The 18,014-nt window shown below is 22.5% G+C and overlaps 1 protein-coding gene across 6 annotated transcripts in view; it reads left to right on the top strand.

Annotated features, from left to right (window-relative positions):
* Positions 1-18,014, top strand: part of LOC126895844 (hemicentin-2-like) — a 137,944-nt gene that overhangs the window by 30,127 nt on the left and 89,803 nt on the right. For 5 of the 6 annotated variants that reach the window (XR_007701728.1, XR_007701727.1, XR_007701726.1 and 2 more), the window contains exon 2: positions 3,330-3,447. Coding sequence is in view for 3 of the 6 variants with exons in the window: in XM_050668116.1 (XP_050524073.1) it covers positions 3,333-3,447 (115 nt within the window). In the remaining 3 variants the exon portion in view is untranslated. Of the gene's footprint in view, positions 1-3,252; positions 3,270-3,329; positions 3,448-18,014 lie in introns of those variants that run through there. The other variant, XM_050668117.1, reaches the window with a different exon arrangement.

The raw sequence follows: 18,014 nt of genomic DNA, 5'->3' as shown, positions 1-18,014 counted from the left end.
AATAGTTCAATAAATAGCTCATTGGTTTTATATTACATATTTTTCTTTTTTTAATAAAGATATATTGCAAAATATAGTTATTTTTACTCATTGATTGTATTTACTATGAAGCATTTGATTCTTAATGTGTAAGTTTTATTAAAAGAGAAAAATTAAACTTTAAGATAGTACATAGAACACGAGTGTTAATTTTGTAATAAGAGAAAATTTGCATTAGTATCGAGAAGAGTTTTAAAGAATGATCTTTAATTGTCTATACTAAGTGCTATATTATATAATTGCTCTTGTTTTGATCTAATTAATTATATGTTCTCTTAAGAAGATGCTTAGAACTCATTTTCAGTTTTTATTCATTCATATGTTTTATTATATTTCTGGAGCGAATAAACTGTAACATTTTATTGACTTATATTTTATAGTTTAAAACCTTTAAATTGTTTATATGATAGCTTAAAATAAAAAATATATCAAGTTAAGTTATACTCTGTATAACTTCTATAAAGTTGAAGTCAGAATTCATTAAAAATTTTGATTTATGAAATATAATTAGGCTTTTAATAATAACCATTTTATAATAGATGTCAACCAATGTTTTTTTGTTGTTTTAGTCATTTTATTTTTGCAAATATAAGTTTATTTAATGCGAATTTATATTTAAAACGATAGCTGTTAACTCTTCGACACTGCTTTCTTATGAGTGTGGATAATAGAGTGAGATTGGCGCCATATCTAATGATTTGCCCACTAACTACGTTGAAGCTCTTACTTTATCAAAATTCGTATAGCACCAGCCTATTGTTGTAACCACAAAAAGGATAAATCATGGTAACGCTTTTCCTCGCATGTTATCTTTTGTAGATGTTTTTAGTGTAAACACAGCCCATGGGAGTTTACATGCATTAAAAGCCAACAGTCTTTACTATCCCTTTTTTACTCTCTGGACACGATGTTCGTTTAGCACTGTTTGTCCTTTTACAATACGTGAAGATTATCAGAACATGCGTTTGGAAGTTTGTTATTTATTTTATTTATCACACATAAGTGCAATATTTCATAAGCGTTTGTGAAATGTTTAACCTATTATTCTTATTATGAGCATATTTAAGTTAAGTGTATTATAAATGTAAATAGCAACATATTAAATAATATTAGTACATCTTAGGATATTTTCTAAATATAATATTTATGTTAAATGAAAACATTTTCAATTATTTGTAAATTTTTTTTATGGTAGAATTTAATAGGAAAATATAATTTAATTAAGTAAAACCTTCAATTTCTTTTAGCATCTTTCACCTTAAGGCAAAGAAGAATTATTATAATATGAAACATTGATTAAAATAAAAATTTTGCAAAAGTTGAATGTCCACACCAATTACAAAAAATTAAGAATGTACAGTAAAAATTAAAAAAAAAATTGAAATGTATTTTTAAATTTTATTATTAATTTTATCATATTAGTCTTATTTCAAAATTATTAGGATATCAAATTTATACAGTTTAAAATTAAAAAAATTGAGTCATAACAGTTATATTCATAAGAATTTTAGTGAGATGTTAGTATTTTTATGATATTCTTTTACTTATGAGGATGATTTCATGCATTCAGGAAAATAAAGTTCACAACTATTGACAAAGGATTGTTTACTTTTTTGATATGTATTTTGATAATATAACTTGAGCCTGAAAAAGAAAACACAATACCTTTGTTTTTAAATCTATTTTCTGTATTTATGAAAATCTATTTGAGTTACGTTCGTCGAAAAAATAAAAACAATTCTTATTTGCTTGAAATTAAAAACATAATAATAATAAGATATAAAGTATAATTTTGATTACGATATAAAAATTTAAATCAGCTAAATCATTTTTTTTCATTTTGTAATATAATAGACAAATACTTCCTTTTATTTTTCTCAAAATACATAAGTATAAATATATTGCATTGAAATAATAACTAAACATTAAGTATTTGAGCTTCTACTTGAACTCTTAATGTCGTAAAATCCTACCAAAGATATCATAGATACAGTATTTTATTTGATTAAAACAAGTTTATTCTATTTAATTTAATTATTAACGTTTAATTTTTATAGATAATAATTTTTTTTGATAATAACGTTTTACTTTTATAAAGGAGTTAGAACAATAGTATTAGGCTATAGAACTACTAACAAATAAAATGTAATTATATTTTTTTTGAAATATTAATGTAATTTATTTCAAATTTTGATGTATCCTTAAATAAAGTTCCTAACTAAACGATATAATAAAGTGGAGTTTTTATTTTAGTATTCTCAGTACATTACTAATTCTTTTTGTAGTATAATAAAAATAAAATAATTGATTTTAAATAAAGTTTTCTAGGCGTGTTAACTATGTTTATACCAATGTTCAGTATTGCTATTGTATATAGACGATTTACTTATCATATATCACTTAATTAATCGAAAAATAAAAATAATATTAATAAACTTTTTATTTTAATTAAGTGTTTCTCTCAATTTATCAATCTTGAAGTATTTTTTATGTTCATATCTTACATTTTATAAGGACGTAAACTTCAATTTCTCAATTGACAATACCCATCATTAATCTGTATAATAAAAAATGCATTGTTTATTGATATATATATATTACACGTTTTAATGTGATCTAAAAAGTTTTTGGGTTATTTTCATTTTTATCCAATAAGTAAGTTATTGACTTAAACTTAAAACAATTTATCACTGAACCAATCTTGTGATCCTAATTTTTATTCATAATATATTATTTTTTATTGTAACAAATGGTCAAATACCTCAATGAAGCCATACTGTGCGCAATATATAAAAAAAAACAATTATTTGCTGTTGAAGAAAATAGTTAGTATAATTAATTGTACAATTTTTCAATGCCACATCGTTTTACCATGATATTTATTTTTCAATTAATATATTGTAAATTAATTTTCATAAGTTTATTTTAGAAAGGTACATCAAAAGCAAAATAGATTAAGTTAAAATATGTGATTTTTATTTAGTCATATTATTTTATTCTTCAGTAGTTTTTTTTTTAATACGCAACCATGTCAAAATAAGTAATTTAACATAAATTTTATATTATTCAAACAATTTTCATTTAGTATTTTTTTTTACATTAATGAGTAAAATATATATATATATTTCAATACGATATATTGTAGTTTCTAACCTTAAAAAAGAAAAATGACATAATTTAATTTTTACTTGTTATTTGTTATCAGTTTACTTAAAAATCATTTTAGTAAGGTAAATTATATTGAATACATGTTAATATATTTTATTTATTTTTATAAATTATTTTTTCAGAATATGGAAAAAAAGTTTGGTGGATTTCAAATATTTTATACTGCTGGGCTATTGTTGTTTAGGTATTTGACAGTTATTTATGCTGTATCACTTAATAATTCTTCAGTAGTTCCAATAGGTAAGTAAAATTAATTTTTATAACAAAAATGTGTCAGTTTTTTCTAAATTGCTATGGCGATATCAAAATAGCATTTACATGATTTAACGTTTTATAGAATCAGTAAAATATATGCGTTTCATATTTATGTAAAAATATCAAATTTAAGCATATCTAACTCTAATAATTTTTGATTAAATAAACATTCTGCTAAAATTTTTTTAAAGAATTTTTGTATTATTAGATTATGTTAAAATTGTTTATTAATTGTTTTTAATAATAATCAGCGAGAAAGATATATGCGTGTATATTTATATTTTTTTGTTCCTTTTGTATTTTTAAGAGTTTTTGAGAATTTGGTTAATCTAACAGCTTCATTATTTGTTTGGATTAACAGTAAAATAATTACGTCTCTTTTCTTTTGGATAATAATTAGTTAAAATTATATGACTTTACAATCATTAATGAGCTCTTAAATAAGTAGAAATAATTGTTTTATTAGATAACCGAACATTTTTCTTATATTGTATAATATGAAACAACGCGCCTAATTAAATACAGACAAATAAAAGACCGTTTTATTAAAAATACGAAAAAGGTTATTTTATGTTTGTTAAAAATAAGATAAACGTGTTTTCCATTTTAAAATAAAGTTTATTATGCTTTGTTGATGTATAGTTTCTTTACTAATAAAAACATTACTTTGACTTTGTGGATGAAATGACAATTCTAGCGAGTCTCAAACTCATTTTAAAATTATTATTTCAAAGTTAAATTATGTTAATTTTAATATCTTAACTATAAGTAAATAATGTTGTGCTGATTATATAATCATAAATGATTTCAAAAAATAGTGTAATAGTTGTTATTGGAAAATTTTTAGAAATTTTATTGACCTTCAAAATTTTTTTAAATTTAATGTTTATTGACTATTATGATTACATATCGCACCCTTAATATAAGACTACTGCAACTCAAAAAAAATAATTTTGAAAAAATTAATTTATAATTAAATGTTAAAAAATTTAATTTATCTTTATTGATAAATTGTATATTGTTTTATGTTAAGTTATTTTGTTATTATTTTTAAATGTATTAATATTTTTTATTCAATATTTAGTTATCACTTAATTGATAAAAAATAATAATACTAAAAAACTTAATCAGTAGATTATCATAGAAAATACAATGTATTTCGATGGTTTTTTAACAAAAATGTTATGAGTTTTTTTTTAGGGTTCTAAAGATACCTATGTAAATTATAAATTTGTTTCAGAAAACCAATTATCTAAATTATTATAATTTTGAGATATTTTGCTTATTTTGTATCTGAGAGAAATATTAGGGAAGTAAAAACATCTAGAGAAGGCACATTAATCAGTTTTTGGCAACAAAATTTAATACTAAAAAAATTATTTATTCAAGTTTTATATAATTCTTTGATTTTTGAATCATTTATGAGATTTCATAAGGAAACAAATTTTTACTTTTTAGAACTTTTAAAAACACTGTGACATATTAAATATAAAATTACCAAAAACTGAAAAGCTGCCAAGTACTGATGCCGTTACTCTACATTTTTTTTTCTGCGACTATTGTAACAAAAATATTTTGAAACTAAAGGACGTATTTATTTTGAATTAAACAATTATATATATATGATTATGTATACTTCTAACTTGTATTTAAAGTCTTCATTCAGTGTTCCTTCTAAAAACCTTTAATTTTGCTTTAAAACGAAAGGGTTTCAACGTCAGTTTATATTTCTCTGGAAAACGCCTGTCAGTTTAAAACAATACTTTTGTGATCCTTTTGAAACTCTGATATTTTGATTTTATTTGGAATTTTTAAAAGCCATAGATAACCTAAAGTTTTAAGAAGCTATAGACATGCTTAAACTTTTAAAAAGCCATTGAAATGTGTAGATAAAATATTTGTCATTATATTTTACGTTTCATTATATTATGAAAAAAAATTTTTTAATATCAACATAGCTGTAGTAATGCAAAATAAAAGTAAATAATGAGTTTTTGGTAGGTAAGTTAGTATGATGATGGCTTATTTTAGATTACTTCTTGTTTAATAAAATATGATATTTATTTCTCTATTGGGGTCCGAGGGTTTAAAACAATAAAGACAAGTAGATGTAAAAAGAAAATAATTAATAATTCTCTTTATATAAGTGATATAAATAGGCTGTTTGGTAAATTTTTACAAAACACAAAGGCAACAAAGAGGTCGTAGCCGTCTCACGAGTACACAATCGAAGTGTTTGTATATACAGTAGAAATCATATTAGGTTTTTAAACTTTTTTATGCAATGAAGAGGTTGTGGCCATCTTACAAATACAATGTAATATGATTATGTATATAAGGTAAAAACTACTTAGTGATAATTAATTAATGTTTATAGAATTAATAAAAACGTTTTATCTATTGTTTTATCATTCATTATTCAGATTATTAATTCTAAATAATTTGGATAATGCAAATTGACTTACTTCGTATTTTGCAGCAATAAATTGTAATCTTAAGACAATTCGATAAACTTTTCAACGTATAGAGATATCAAATTCGTACCATCTACTTAATAACTATGTTGTTCATAATTGATTCAATAAGATTATGTTTTTATTTTAATTCCTTTCGCGTCACAAAATTAAAATAATAAATTAATACAAAATCATTTCGTATATATTGGTAAAATGCACATAAAATGATAACCAACAAAAACATGGTGTTGTGACTGATGATAGTTCCAGACAAAGACGAACTGAACTCTAAAAGGATTTCAGTTATTTTTATAGTATGTCATGATACCCCCAATCCAGGGATATTATTATTAGCGTATTTAGTGATCTTTTTAGTTTATTGTATTTAATTATACATTACATAATAATTATTATTATATTAAGATAGTACAATTAACAATGGATAAATAGACATATATGTAAATAATAAGACATTGTATTGAATAGTGTACATGTTATGGTAGATAAATTTATTGTTTGTTTAAAAGTAATATAAAATACAGATCATGAATTTTTCATTGATTTATATAAGATGGGTAATGCAAATCATTGGGCATATTACGACATAGCTTTTAACTAACGCTATATAATTGTATTATTCGCTCGGTAATACTATTTTACTAAAAAAATGAAAATATTAATTTCTTTAAAATTCATTTAAAACCGAAATATTTATAAATTTAATCATTAAAACTCTATTGTAACCTAAAATTTATTTCAGTTCCTTGCCTTGTAAATAACACATTAATATAAAAAAATTATTAAATATTAAGATAGAAATAAATTATAAAAGCTGGTGTTTGATGTATACTATGAAACATGAATAATAAAATAAGGTCTTATTTTTAATTAATAACATAATTTTATAACCTTTTTTAAAATAATAAAAAACTTATATAAAAATAATATATCATATATTTGATAATAAATTACAGATTGAATAAAATTAAAGTCTCATTTCTCTAACATAAATCAATTGTTCCTTTTAACTAAGAAATAATAATATAATTTATTAACATTAATCACTGCTATCATCATCTATTTCATTAAGATGGAAATTTGATACTACAAACTGTTGGAATAAATAATGATAGTGTTCAGGAATTAATATACTATAAAAAGATAATTAAATTATAATTAAATCTTTTTTGATTCAAAGTAAATTTTTCTGTATTATATATATATTATAATAGTTCGTTTATAGTAAAAACTATTTTCTCTAAATTAATTTAAAATATTTAAGTAGATTTTTAAATGACCTTCATTTAAATTGTAAAAATGGTGACTATCTTACCTCTCATAGATTATCAGGTTTAGGAAAACATTTCGTTTTGTGGGTAATTAATATCTTATGTTTAGACAAAAATAAAAAAATCTTTGTGTAGACGTTTTTGCAGTACAAAGACGACTTAAGTGAAATAGTTTTTTGTCAAATATTGTTAAAATAATAATTTAGTCTTTATGAGACTATTTAATTATTAAAATGTTTAGTTTATGTAATCATTACTCATTAAAAAATCAATAAGCTTTTGACGGTGCTTGAATGGGTGTTTTAAAGTTTATTTATCACTCTATTGTTATAGAAAATTATTATCATCATGAAAACTGCCTTTAAAGGTAATAATGAACAAACCTCGCCTTGAAGGTTTATTGAACATTCGAGCACTCGCTGTCAAAAAAGATTAATTTGACTACATTTCGCTTTATTTTTTACTCTCTAAAATAGTGTATTATTATGATAATAATATTATTGGCAAAAAATACATCGTTTGTCTTCAGTCTAGACATTAAACAGATAAATTTACCATCAGGGGATTGTCGTAAAAATGATTCAATTACTACACATGTTTCAACAGCTTAAACACAAGAATACAAATTATACAGTAATGATCAATAACTTAAGTTGTAGAATATTATAATTTAATATGTAGAGTGGATAAAAGGATTAACAGTACATTTTACAAAATTCATATTTAAACTTCTATAGATTATGGAAAACACATAATTTTACAATAATATTATGTTTTTCCAACTTTTTTTTATCTTTGATGCAAAGTTGAAAAGGTATAAATTTTACTAATATATGTTTTTTTTTTGTTTTTTGTGTTTGTCATCAAGTTTTTTCAGTTCTCACAGGACCCATTTCTTTCAACGATATGCCAAAATATCAAAAATCGTATCTAGTTGAAGTAATTGCCCGTAAAAATTGAAAACATATCCTTCATTCCCTGTAAATAGAGGAAATCCCCAAAATATTTGATTTTATATTTTCAACTTTAATCTATTTTGAAAACTGTATAGATTAACACAAATTTTTGTTTCTATGTACTTAATAAATACCCCTTTCATCCGACATAATTTTGTTTTAAATTGGAAAAATTTTCTCTTATAGAGAGGGTGTTTAAAACTTGAAAAATACGTATAAAAAGAAGACGTTTTTCAACTTAACTTTTGACAATGTTTCGGAAATATTGTGTGCATTAAATATTTGTTAAATTAAAGCTTATGTTACGTACTATAAGATTGNGGAAAAATTTTCTCTTATAGAGAGGGTGTTTAAAACTTGAAAAATACGTATAAAAAGAAGACGTTTTTCAACTTAACTTTTGAAAATGTTTCGGAAATATTGTGTGCATTAAATATTTGTTAAATTAAAGCTTATGTTACGTACTATAAGATTGAAAAAAAAAAATTGTCTCGGCGACCTATATTTTTTGTGCATATGACAACCGAAGTTGAACAAAAAACAGGAGTTAATTTTGTTTTTGGAATAATGCACTAATTTCCTAAAATTAAAGACTATCTAGTGTTTTGCATTGAAAAATTATGATAGTGATTTTAATCATTGTCATATATTATCTATACTTGTTCCAATTATATCACGTCCACAGTGTACCCACTGTGCTACCGTTTTTTATAATATCAATATTAACTTATTAAAATATATAACTAACATTTTGTTATTTTAAATTAAGGTTTTATGTACACCAGGTTATTAGATGAAAAATTCGGAAACTTATGATCAAAAATGTACTAAAAGTAAATTTGAAATTTCTTTTGAAATTCTATAAAAAAATTTTATAGACACTCATAATTTAATTTTGATGGAGCCATTTTCATTTATTTGAATTAATTAATCATTGACAAGTTATTGTCTAAAATTATTAATTTTAAAACTATAGAACAAATCTTAATTATTATTTATATGCAGAGTGGATTAGGTCGTTATAACATTACAACAATTGATAAAATTAAAATTTCGATATAATTATTTTTTTAAACTATTTTTGCATTTTTAGATTTCGTCAAAAGCATATTTTTTATTATTCATTTATTATTTTTTTATTTGAAAGTAACTTATATTTTTAGCACTAATCTCAATAAAGATTGTGATGAGTCGATAATTATTTTAATATAAGTGTTTATTGAGTTACAAACATTTTATTACATTGAGTTTGTATGTAGCTCGGATGAGTAAAGCTCAGACTGGTGTATGTTTATAACTCAAATTCCTCCCATGCTACATACCCACTTTATGTAATAAAATGCTTGTAACTCAATAAGTTCAAATCCTAAAGTAGTTATGGACAAATCATAATTGTTTTTGAAACAAGCTCTAAAATTATAAATTATTTTGAAATTTTGAATTATTTTTACTGTTTAAAACAAATAATAAAAACATATTTTTAACGTAGTCTAGAAATGAAAAAATTGTTAAAAAAAAAAATTATAACAAACTGATTATTGGGTCAAAAGTTACAAGAGTTGCCATTTATATCTGTTCGATTCTATATATTTTGAGTTACCATATGAGATAAAAATTTTATTACATTTAATTTGTAAGATTATTTGAATTAAAATTTTTTGAATTATTATTACTAATTTTTAATTATAAATAGAGTTTCTTATTATGTGAGTTTAAGTTTAGTAATTTTAACATTGGAGCTTATGAATTAATTTGTCTTATTATTAAAATTAGTTAATATTATTTCATTGATAATTATTATTAAATATAAAATTTATTTTAAGGCGTCAAATTTTATTCATTTGTTGTTTAGTTTTATATAATTGAAAATAATTTTTTTTCGTTGAAGCTTGTTGAATTTTATATAGGAGACCCTCGTTTTATTTATTTATGAAGCAATATATGTAAAATAATTAGTCGGTAACAACTTTTGAAATTATACTTCGGAAATTATTAACAATTTTAATGTAGAGTGAAGGAAGAAGCGAGGTAGAGTAATGTGTAATGATAAAAAAAACAACCCACTCCTCCATTTACTCTATATTTTAGTATAGTTATTACTGTCGAAATTATGGGTCAAAAGTTGTTACCGACCAATAATTTTCGTAATTAGATTATTTTTTATTTTATAAGCTAGTTAAATATGTATATTGCCATTAAAACAATAAAATTAATTCCCTTATAACTTACAATGGATAAATTAAAAAATACCAAATGAATGTCCTTAATATAATTATTATTTTAAGAGAAATTGAGTAAGTAATGTTAAAAGAATCACTCTTCACATATAAATAATAGCTAACCGAAAATATAATATTACAATTTATATTCACAAATATTTCATTGGAACATAATCAATATAAAATTCGGGGAAGAAATGGTTAGCATATTTCTAGTATGTATATGCTTACCAAGTAATGCGTTATTACACAAATACTTCAAAAATTAATTAAATGAAGGTCTCCTGTAAAAAACTTAAAAAGTTTCAACAAGACAATTTTTTTTTAAATATCTATAATTAAAAAATAATGAATTTGATGCTTTAAAGTAAATTTTCAGTTTAACTAAATTTAAAGGTGATAAAATATTAACCAATTTTAATAAAACAGGACAAATCAATTAGGTAATTTTAATGTTAAAATTCCTAAACTCAAATTCTCATAAAAAGACACTATTTTTAATTAAAAAAAATAATAATAATATTCATTTTAAAAAGGTTTAATTTAGGTAAGTTTTTACATTTTATCTCATATCACAACTGAAAATATACAGAATGGAATAATTATTAGTCACAATTTATATCCGTTTAATTTTTTATTTTAAAAGTTAGTTAATTATTTATTTATGTGTTTTATATGTTAAGTATATACGTTGCCATTAAAAAAAATATATCTACCACCTTTAAAATGTAAAATAATGAATTAAAAAAACACTCAATAATTGATAAATCAATAATTGTATGAAAATAAAAAATATTAAAAGAATTACCCTTCATAAAAATTTGTGAATTTATTTATATGCAACTAATAATATAATCAACAAATACTATTTTTAAAAAATTTATTAAATGTAATCATTATATTGGATTACATTTAAATTGATAAAACTCAGTGCAGTAGGAACGTGGCGGAGTTGAGATAATTATAAGTGATGAAAAATTTCTGCGAATATTTTTGATAAATACTATCTACTATTCTAGATTAAGTCCATTTGATAGTTTAAGATTTCATGTATAATCCTTATTGCCTAATCATATTATAATTATTATTTAACTTGTAATATGATAAGTATAAATGAGAAAAAAAATTCATTTTCACTCAAATTTTAAGGACTGAAGCTCAAAAACTTAATAACAAAGTTCCTTTTTTTTACGAGTAATATTTATAAAAAAACATTAAAAAAAATATGTATCCATTTGATCTTTCGAATTTAATCTCCTAAAATGCCTATAGACATTTTTTTAAAATACGAGTTTAAATTGAATGAATTATTCTATGATAAAAGCTTTTTATTTGAAACACTATTTTATATTTTCCATTACTTTTGAGAAAAATCATGTAATGTAAAGTTGTGATCATAATATTTATTTATTTTATGTGTATAAATGTATTGTACATAGATAATATATTTAATATTGAATAGCTATTTTTTATAAATTTTCATAATTTTAATGGCTGTATTATAATAATTAACAGTGATTAACTTATCACTACTTAATGATTAAAAATTCTATGAACAAAAAAGTGTAAAACTAAAAATAGATAAAAATTGAATATATTTAGAGCTATTTCCTGTTATTAGTTTTGATTAAAAGTTTCTATTTTAACCAAATCTTATGGCTAAAAAGGATTTGAAAGTGTAAAGAATTAAATATCGGATTAGAATTTTTAATACAGAGTAACTGTATTATTAATTCGTTGCGACATAAAAAATTATAGCATTTTAATAAAATAAAATAATACATTTTTTATATAGACAATATTTTATTGTTTGTGAGTCATTCATTATTTTTGATAACAAAATATTGTTGAAGTAATAATAAATGTATTTCCTTGATATATGGCATACCTTTTTAATAATAGCTATTCGTTTTGTTATGTTATTTTGAATGTAAAATAATAGCTTAAGTATTACTATTTAAATAGGGTTTGTTTGACTTAAGGTACAAAAACATGCAATATAACATGAATACATTTTAACCCTAGGAATTATTATAAAGTAACTTATATATCAATACTGATATGTCAAAAAATTATTACTTGTAATTTACATATGTTATAAAATTATTATGTATTACCTACTACCATATAAGGCAACCTACAAACAATGTGTTTTATAATGAATACTTTTCCCGTTGTTAAATAATGACTTAAAAAAAAAAAATGTTTCGATGAAAATTTGATTTATTTTTATGAACCATAGTAAATATAAAGCTTATTGTAAAAAAAATAATTATTTTTTGAGGTAACTTTCGAAAGTAAAATTCTTATATAAAGAACCCATAATTATTTGTTTACTATTAAATGGGGAATATATTAAATATAATGTAAATTGATCGAAAACAGTTTTGCGTTATTACTTTTTGATTCAATATAGTTTTTAGCTATTGACGAAAGGTGTGCAACGTGAATGAATTTTTAACTGTGCGTGGTGGTGAAAATATCCCATTCTTTACCTTTTCTACATTTTTAAATGTTAATATCTTAAAAAGTAATATTTTAAAACCGGTTATCGAACTGTCGACATTTTATTTAGATCATTCTCCATTTAATAGTAAAAAAATAAAAATAACAGGTTTCTATTTAACTTTCAAAAGCTATCTCTAAAATATATATTTAGAAATAATTTTTTCTTTCAATAATCTTGATTTAATATGACTCATAAAATTAATACGATCTTAATCAGTACATTTTAATGCAAAAAATATTTGTCTGGCGAAAAATGGAGGTAGTATTCTTAATACTACCTCTCTCAATGAATCACACTGTATAAGCCAAACTGCAAAATACATAACCTGTGTAGCTAGTTTTCTGCGGCAAAAAAAAACCTGCCTAGAATTTTAGGTAAAAAAATTAAATGGGTTGAATATAATCAATAGCTTTAAACGTACATTCTAAGTTCAGTTAAAATTTCATAATTTTCTGTTTGAGTGTGAATGAACAACGCAAAACTTTTAAATGTGAATCATTGGACTAACACTATGCAAACGCAAATAGATATTCAGAAATGATGCGAGTCCGACGAATACATTGTTGAATATCTCGAAGAAGCAGTAGAATATAAAAACATTTTATTATTTTAGGACGCTCGAAAATAGGAACTAATATATCATTACATAGGACTGACTGCCGCTTCACTTTCTGTTCACAGTTTGTCTTATACTTTTATTTCCGGAATTTCAGATAATAATGAAAATACTTTTTGTACGTGATATTCAACTGAAACGCCGTATTTTGAAAAAGGCGCCCAGTGAATATAATAAAATTTATTGAAATTATTATAGATAGGTAGCTCTATGCAATATGTATCGTATTTTTTTGGTCTCATGATAGTTTAACATCAAATAAATCAATATTGATCATTAAATAAAATAACTAAATATTTAACTATATCAACCACAGCTGACGTTAGTTAAATACGAATAGCCATTTTAGTTAACCCAAAAAAGAATCATTATATTTTATGTCAGTGTCTCATCAACAAAATTACAAAATACATTTTTCATAAAGAAAATCTCGTTTATTATAGAGTCTAGTGGTTATGATAGTCTTGAGTTTTAGCTAAAGTGACTTCAAAGATTAAACGTTTTTAACCAATCAATCATCATATTTAAAAATTTAATATTGAAGTATGACTACATCATGAAGAAGAAAGTTAACATTCTCAAATATTTAATTGGTTTTAATATGGTATTACTTCTTGTGCTATGGATTTTAATTGATATTACTATTTAAACGTTTTCTCATCTTATATTAATGGGTTTTCAAATGGTTCTTCGCAAAATTTTCGATTTATTAAATATTTTATTAAATTTAGGTTAACTTTGTTTTATATTTACATTAATAATGTAATGACTACAAAATAACACATTGTTATTTTCGTTTAAATCTGAAAATAATTCATATTTTTTTCTGGAATTGAAAATAATGTCTTCATAAAATTCAAATTATAAATATTGTAATTGGATTGTTTTCATTGCACAAAAAAATCTAACCAAAAATTATGGTTGATATAGTGACAAAATAATTATATAGTTAAGAGAATTACTCATATTGTTGAAAATAATTATGAACGATATTTATTTAACAATTCTAATAAAATACAATAACTGAATCGACTACTCAGTTAATTTATTTAACTATGTAATTATTTTTTCGCTGTATTAAGTAAAACTATAAAATATTTTTTTCATATAGTATTATAGGTTACATAATATGGCATGCTAATTTTTATTAAATTTAAAGTTTATTTAATGATATGTGTTTTAAAAAATGTAGAACAATTATTTAAAAAATATTTCGTGTAAAATAATTTTTTTGGAATAAATGTAACAAACTTCTACTTTTTTAAACGAAACAAGTTAAACTTTAAAAAAGTTTTCAAGCTGATTTGAACTCTAAACTGACAAAATTAAGCTATAAAAATAAGATATTTGAACTCGAATTTTATGTAAAAAGTTTTTAGTTCTGAAATCGAGCTCAAATATAATATTTAGGTTCGAAAAAATTGTCACATTAGATTTAAATTTCTAATAGTTCTTCAAAATGCTAATTTTTTAATCTTTTTATTGTTATTAATAAACACATTTTAACAAATCGATTATTATGATATCACTTAAAAATGTCGTTATAATTTTATAAGTAATTTTCGGTAGATATGAGATTTACAAATGTAGAAGTGCATTATTTTAGAACCAAAGACGTTAATGGTGGTCATTAACCCTCTCTGGACTAGCTTTAACTCTATCAACTGTTATAATGTAATATTATATTTATCTTATTGATTGAAAAGTATACCATGAAAATACTATGTGTGGTAGTTTACTCATAATAAGTATCCAATCAACACGACCGATTCTATCACTTCAAAATCTTGATATATTAACTTATTTATTTTTCGTGTCACTAGTCTGTTTTATGTTTGTTACGAAAAATAATATAAGTTTATCATCGCCTTATTTTTTTGTTTCAAAACGTTTTTAATATTTTATTTTATTTATCTTTTATTATTTATTTGGAAATCGTTTGGTTTTGTAATCATTTATTAAGAAGTACAAAAATAGTCTTTAAAAATAAATAAGTTATTATATTTGGTTAGTTACTGTTTTTAATATTATGTTTTTGGCTGACGTGCTTATATTGAAAATAAAATAAAATTACTTGAAAATTTTTTACATACAATTCACTAAGTCTATTTGTCAATATTTTTCAGTTTTCAATGTTACTAACTCCGTAAAAAATTGTGTTTTTTTTTTATAGAAAACGAAATTAATTTTTTTTTAAATATTTATTAAGTGATTAAAAATAATTTATTTTTTTTTATAGATAAATATATTTTACTGCCTGTCCTGAAAAAAATTATTTATCGAGTTAACCAATTTGGCTTCCGTGCGCCTCATATTGTATGTAGTATGTATAGTAAATGTATTTTAACCGAAGTGATGCTTTTAAAGTGCAAGATCTTACAGATAGTAGAATAGAGGATGTATAAATGTACTACATCATCCAAAGTTTTTAAGATGGTTCCGGTTGGTCACAATTTCTTATTTCATATCTATTTCTGTTGTATTTGATTGAAAAATGTTATATTTTAAAATAATTTTGTTTTAAAGAAAATATATATGTATTCTTGAAAACAAACGAAGAGAGAAACCAGTAATTTTAATTTAGTAGAATATACAAAACATATTCATTTAGCTGAGATGATTATAACAAACATACAAGAATAAAATGTTATGATTCCCTTAAAAAGAAATACAATTAGAAAAAAATAATATTTGGTTTAAAAATAATAATTTGGTATAAATGTATTCAATTTCAATTTAATTATTCAAAAAATATCCCTTAATTTATTTCATCACGTACTAAACTAACAAATACTAAGTCGAAATTTAGTTCATAATATTTGTTTAAATTAATCAACCTTTTTTTTATATGAGCATTAAACAATAATAAACCAATACTGTCGTAATCCAGAGGGATTTAGCATAGTAGGGACCAGTATAGATTGGAAACTGACAGTGATTAACATCAGTATCATAAAACATTTCGATGCGAATGTACGGCAAGATAATTTAAAGAATTTTTTTTTTGGTGCCGTTAGGGGAATGGTACCACAATCACCCTCTCTTATTACGCCTATTTGAAAGAGCAATTCTTAAATTTTACAATTGTAAAAACCACTCCCTAGGAAAATATTGGTAAATTAACTAATAAATTTTCTGAATCTGAGATTTTAACACGATAATTGTACTTTTTCATTTATTCGTCCACTTTAATATCTATTTACATATAGAAAATAAGCCCAGAGGTCAATATATTTTTTAAATTAGTATATTAAATTACCCTTAATTTAAAATAGATTTATTGGATGCAGGTTTTCCAAAACATTTCCAAAAATGAAGAAATAAGAGGAATTATTGAAATTCACTGGTCACTACCTAAAATTTTCCTTTTGTGTAGGTAAATTATTGGAATTTTCAAAACAATTACATTTAGACATATAACGTATTTTAATGTACGATTAAACGAAAAAATTGTATGATTTTCGAGCATGGTAGCCATTTATATCAGAAAGACAAGTAGAGTGGTCAATTTTTTCTTTCAAAATATAGTAAACTACTTAATTACTCTAATTCAAAATACATTTAAAGAATGTAGGTTTTTCAGAACATTTTCAAAAGTTGAAAAAGGTAATTTTTATGCAAATATTTATATTTTTAGCCCACTTTTAAGAAGATTAAAGGTCAGATTTTTAAAAAGAATAATATTTATGGTACTTAAATTATTTTTTCCTTTTTTTTTATATGAATTTTCTAAAAAGTTATATAAATATTAAATCAAAAAGGTAAAAATAGCAAAATATTATGATATCTAAAATTTTAATCTTTCTCTCATTAACGATGAATTATGAAAACTTCTATTTCAAATTTTGAGGATAATCTCTTCATTGAAGATAAAAACCTAAAAAGTTTTAAAATTTTAACAATTATGAAATAAAATTTCCCGTTTTGGTGTCGCCAGCGTAGATTTATGTTTGTTTCTGAAGGGAAAAATGTTATAGCAGTTCGCTTTCAATACAAATCTTGACGAGTAAAGTTACTATACGTGACCAATATTTGAATTAGAGATGGGTATGCTCACCGTAAATTTAAAACACTGTTAAACATTGTTGTATCTATATGTTACGAATTATGATTGACTTGTCATTAAAACGAAAAAAGAAAATTTTATATGATAAAAATTTAAAACATTTTCCGTGTTTTTGCTCTTTTAGAACCCAGTGCTTTGAAAATTTTCTTAAAAAAGTTTATTTTACAAACAATGCGATTTACAAACTATGGATTAGAATTGTCTACCTTTGTTATGATATTTATTTGTGTTATAATATTTTGTCAAACCATTCCCATGAGCCAATTTCGTATATTTTAAACTAAAAGAATTTGACTTTTCCACTTATATGAGAACACGTGATCACAAAAGAATAGGTATATTCTTATATACATATATTCTTACATATATAATTTTTAACTTGTTAGTTTTCTGTGAAATTAATTAAGAGTGCGTGCATGGAATTCGGCAAGTTGAAATAAA

Source organism: Daktulosphaira vitifoliae, unplaced genomic scaffold (genome assembly GCF_025091365.1).
Source record: "Daktulosphaira vitifoliae isolate Bord-2020 unplaced genomic scaffold, ASM2509136v1 Scaffold_1, whole genome shotgun sequence".
Classification (NCBI taxonomy): Eukaryota; Metazoa; Arthropoda; class Insecta; order Hemiptera; family Phylloxeridae; genus Daktulosphaira; species Daktulosphaira vitifoliae.
The sequence above is the reverse complement of the archived record's forward strand: the minus strand, read 5'-3'. Positions and strand labels throughout refer to the sequence as shown.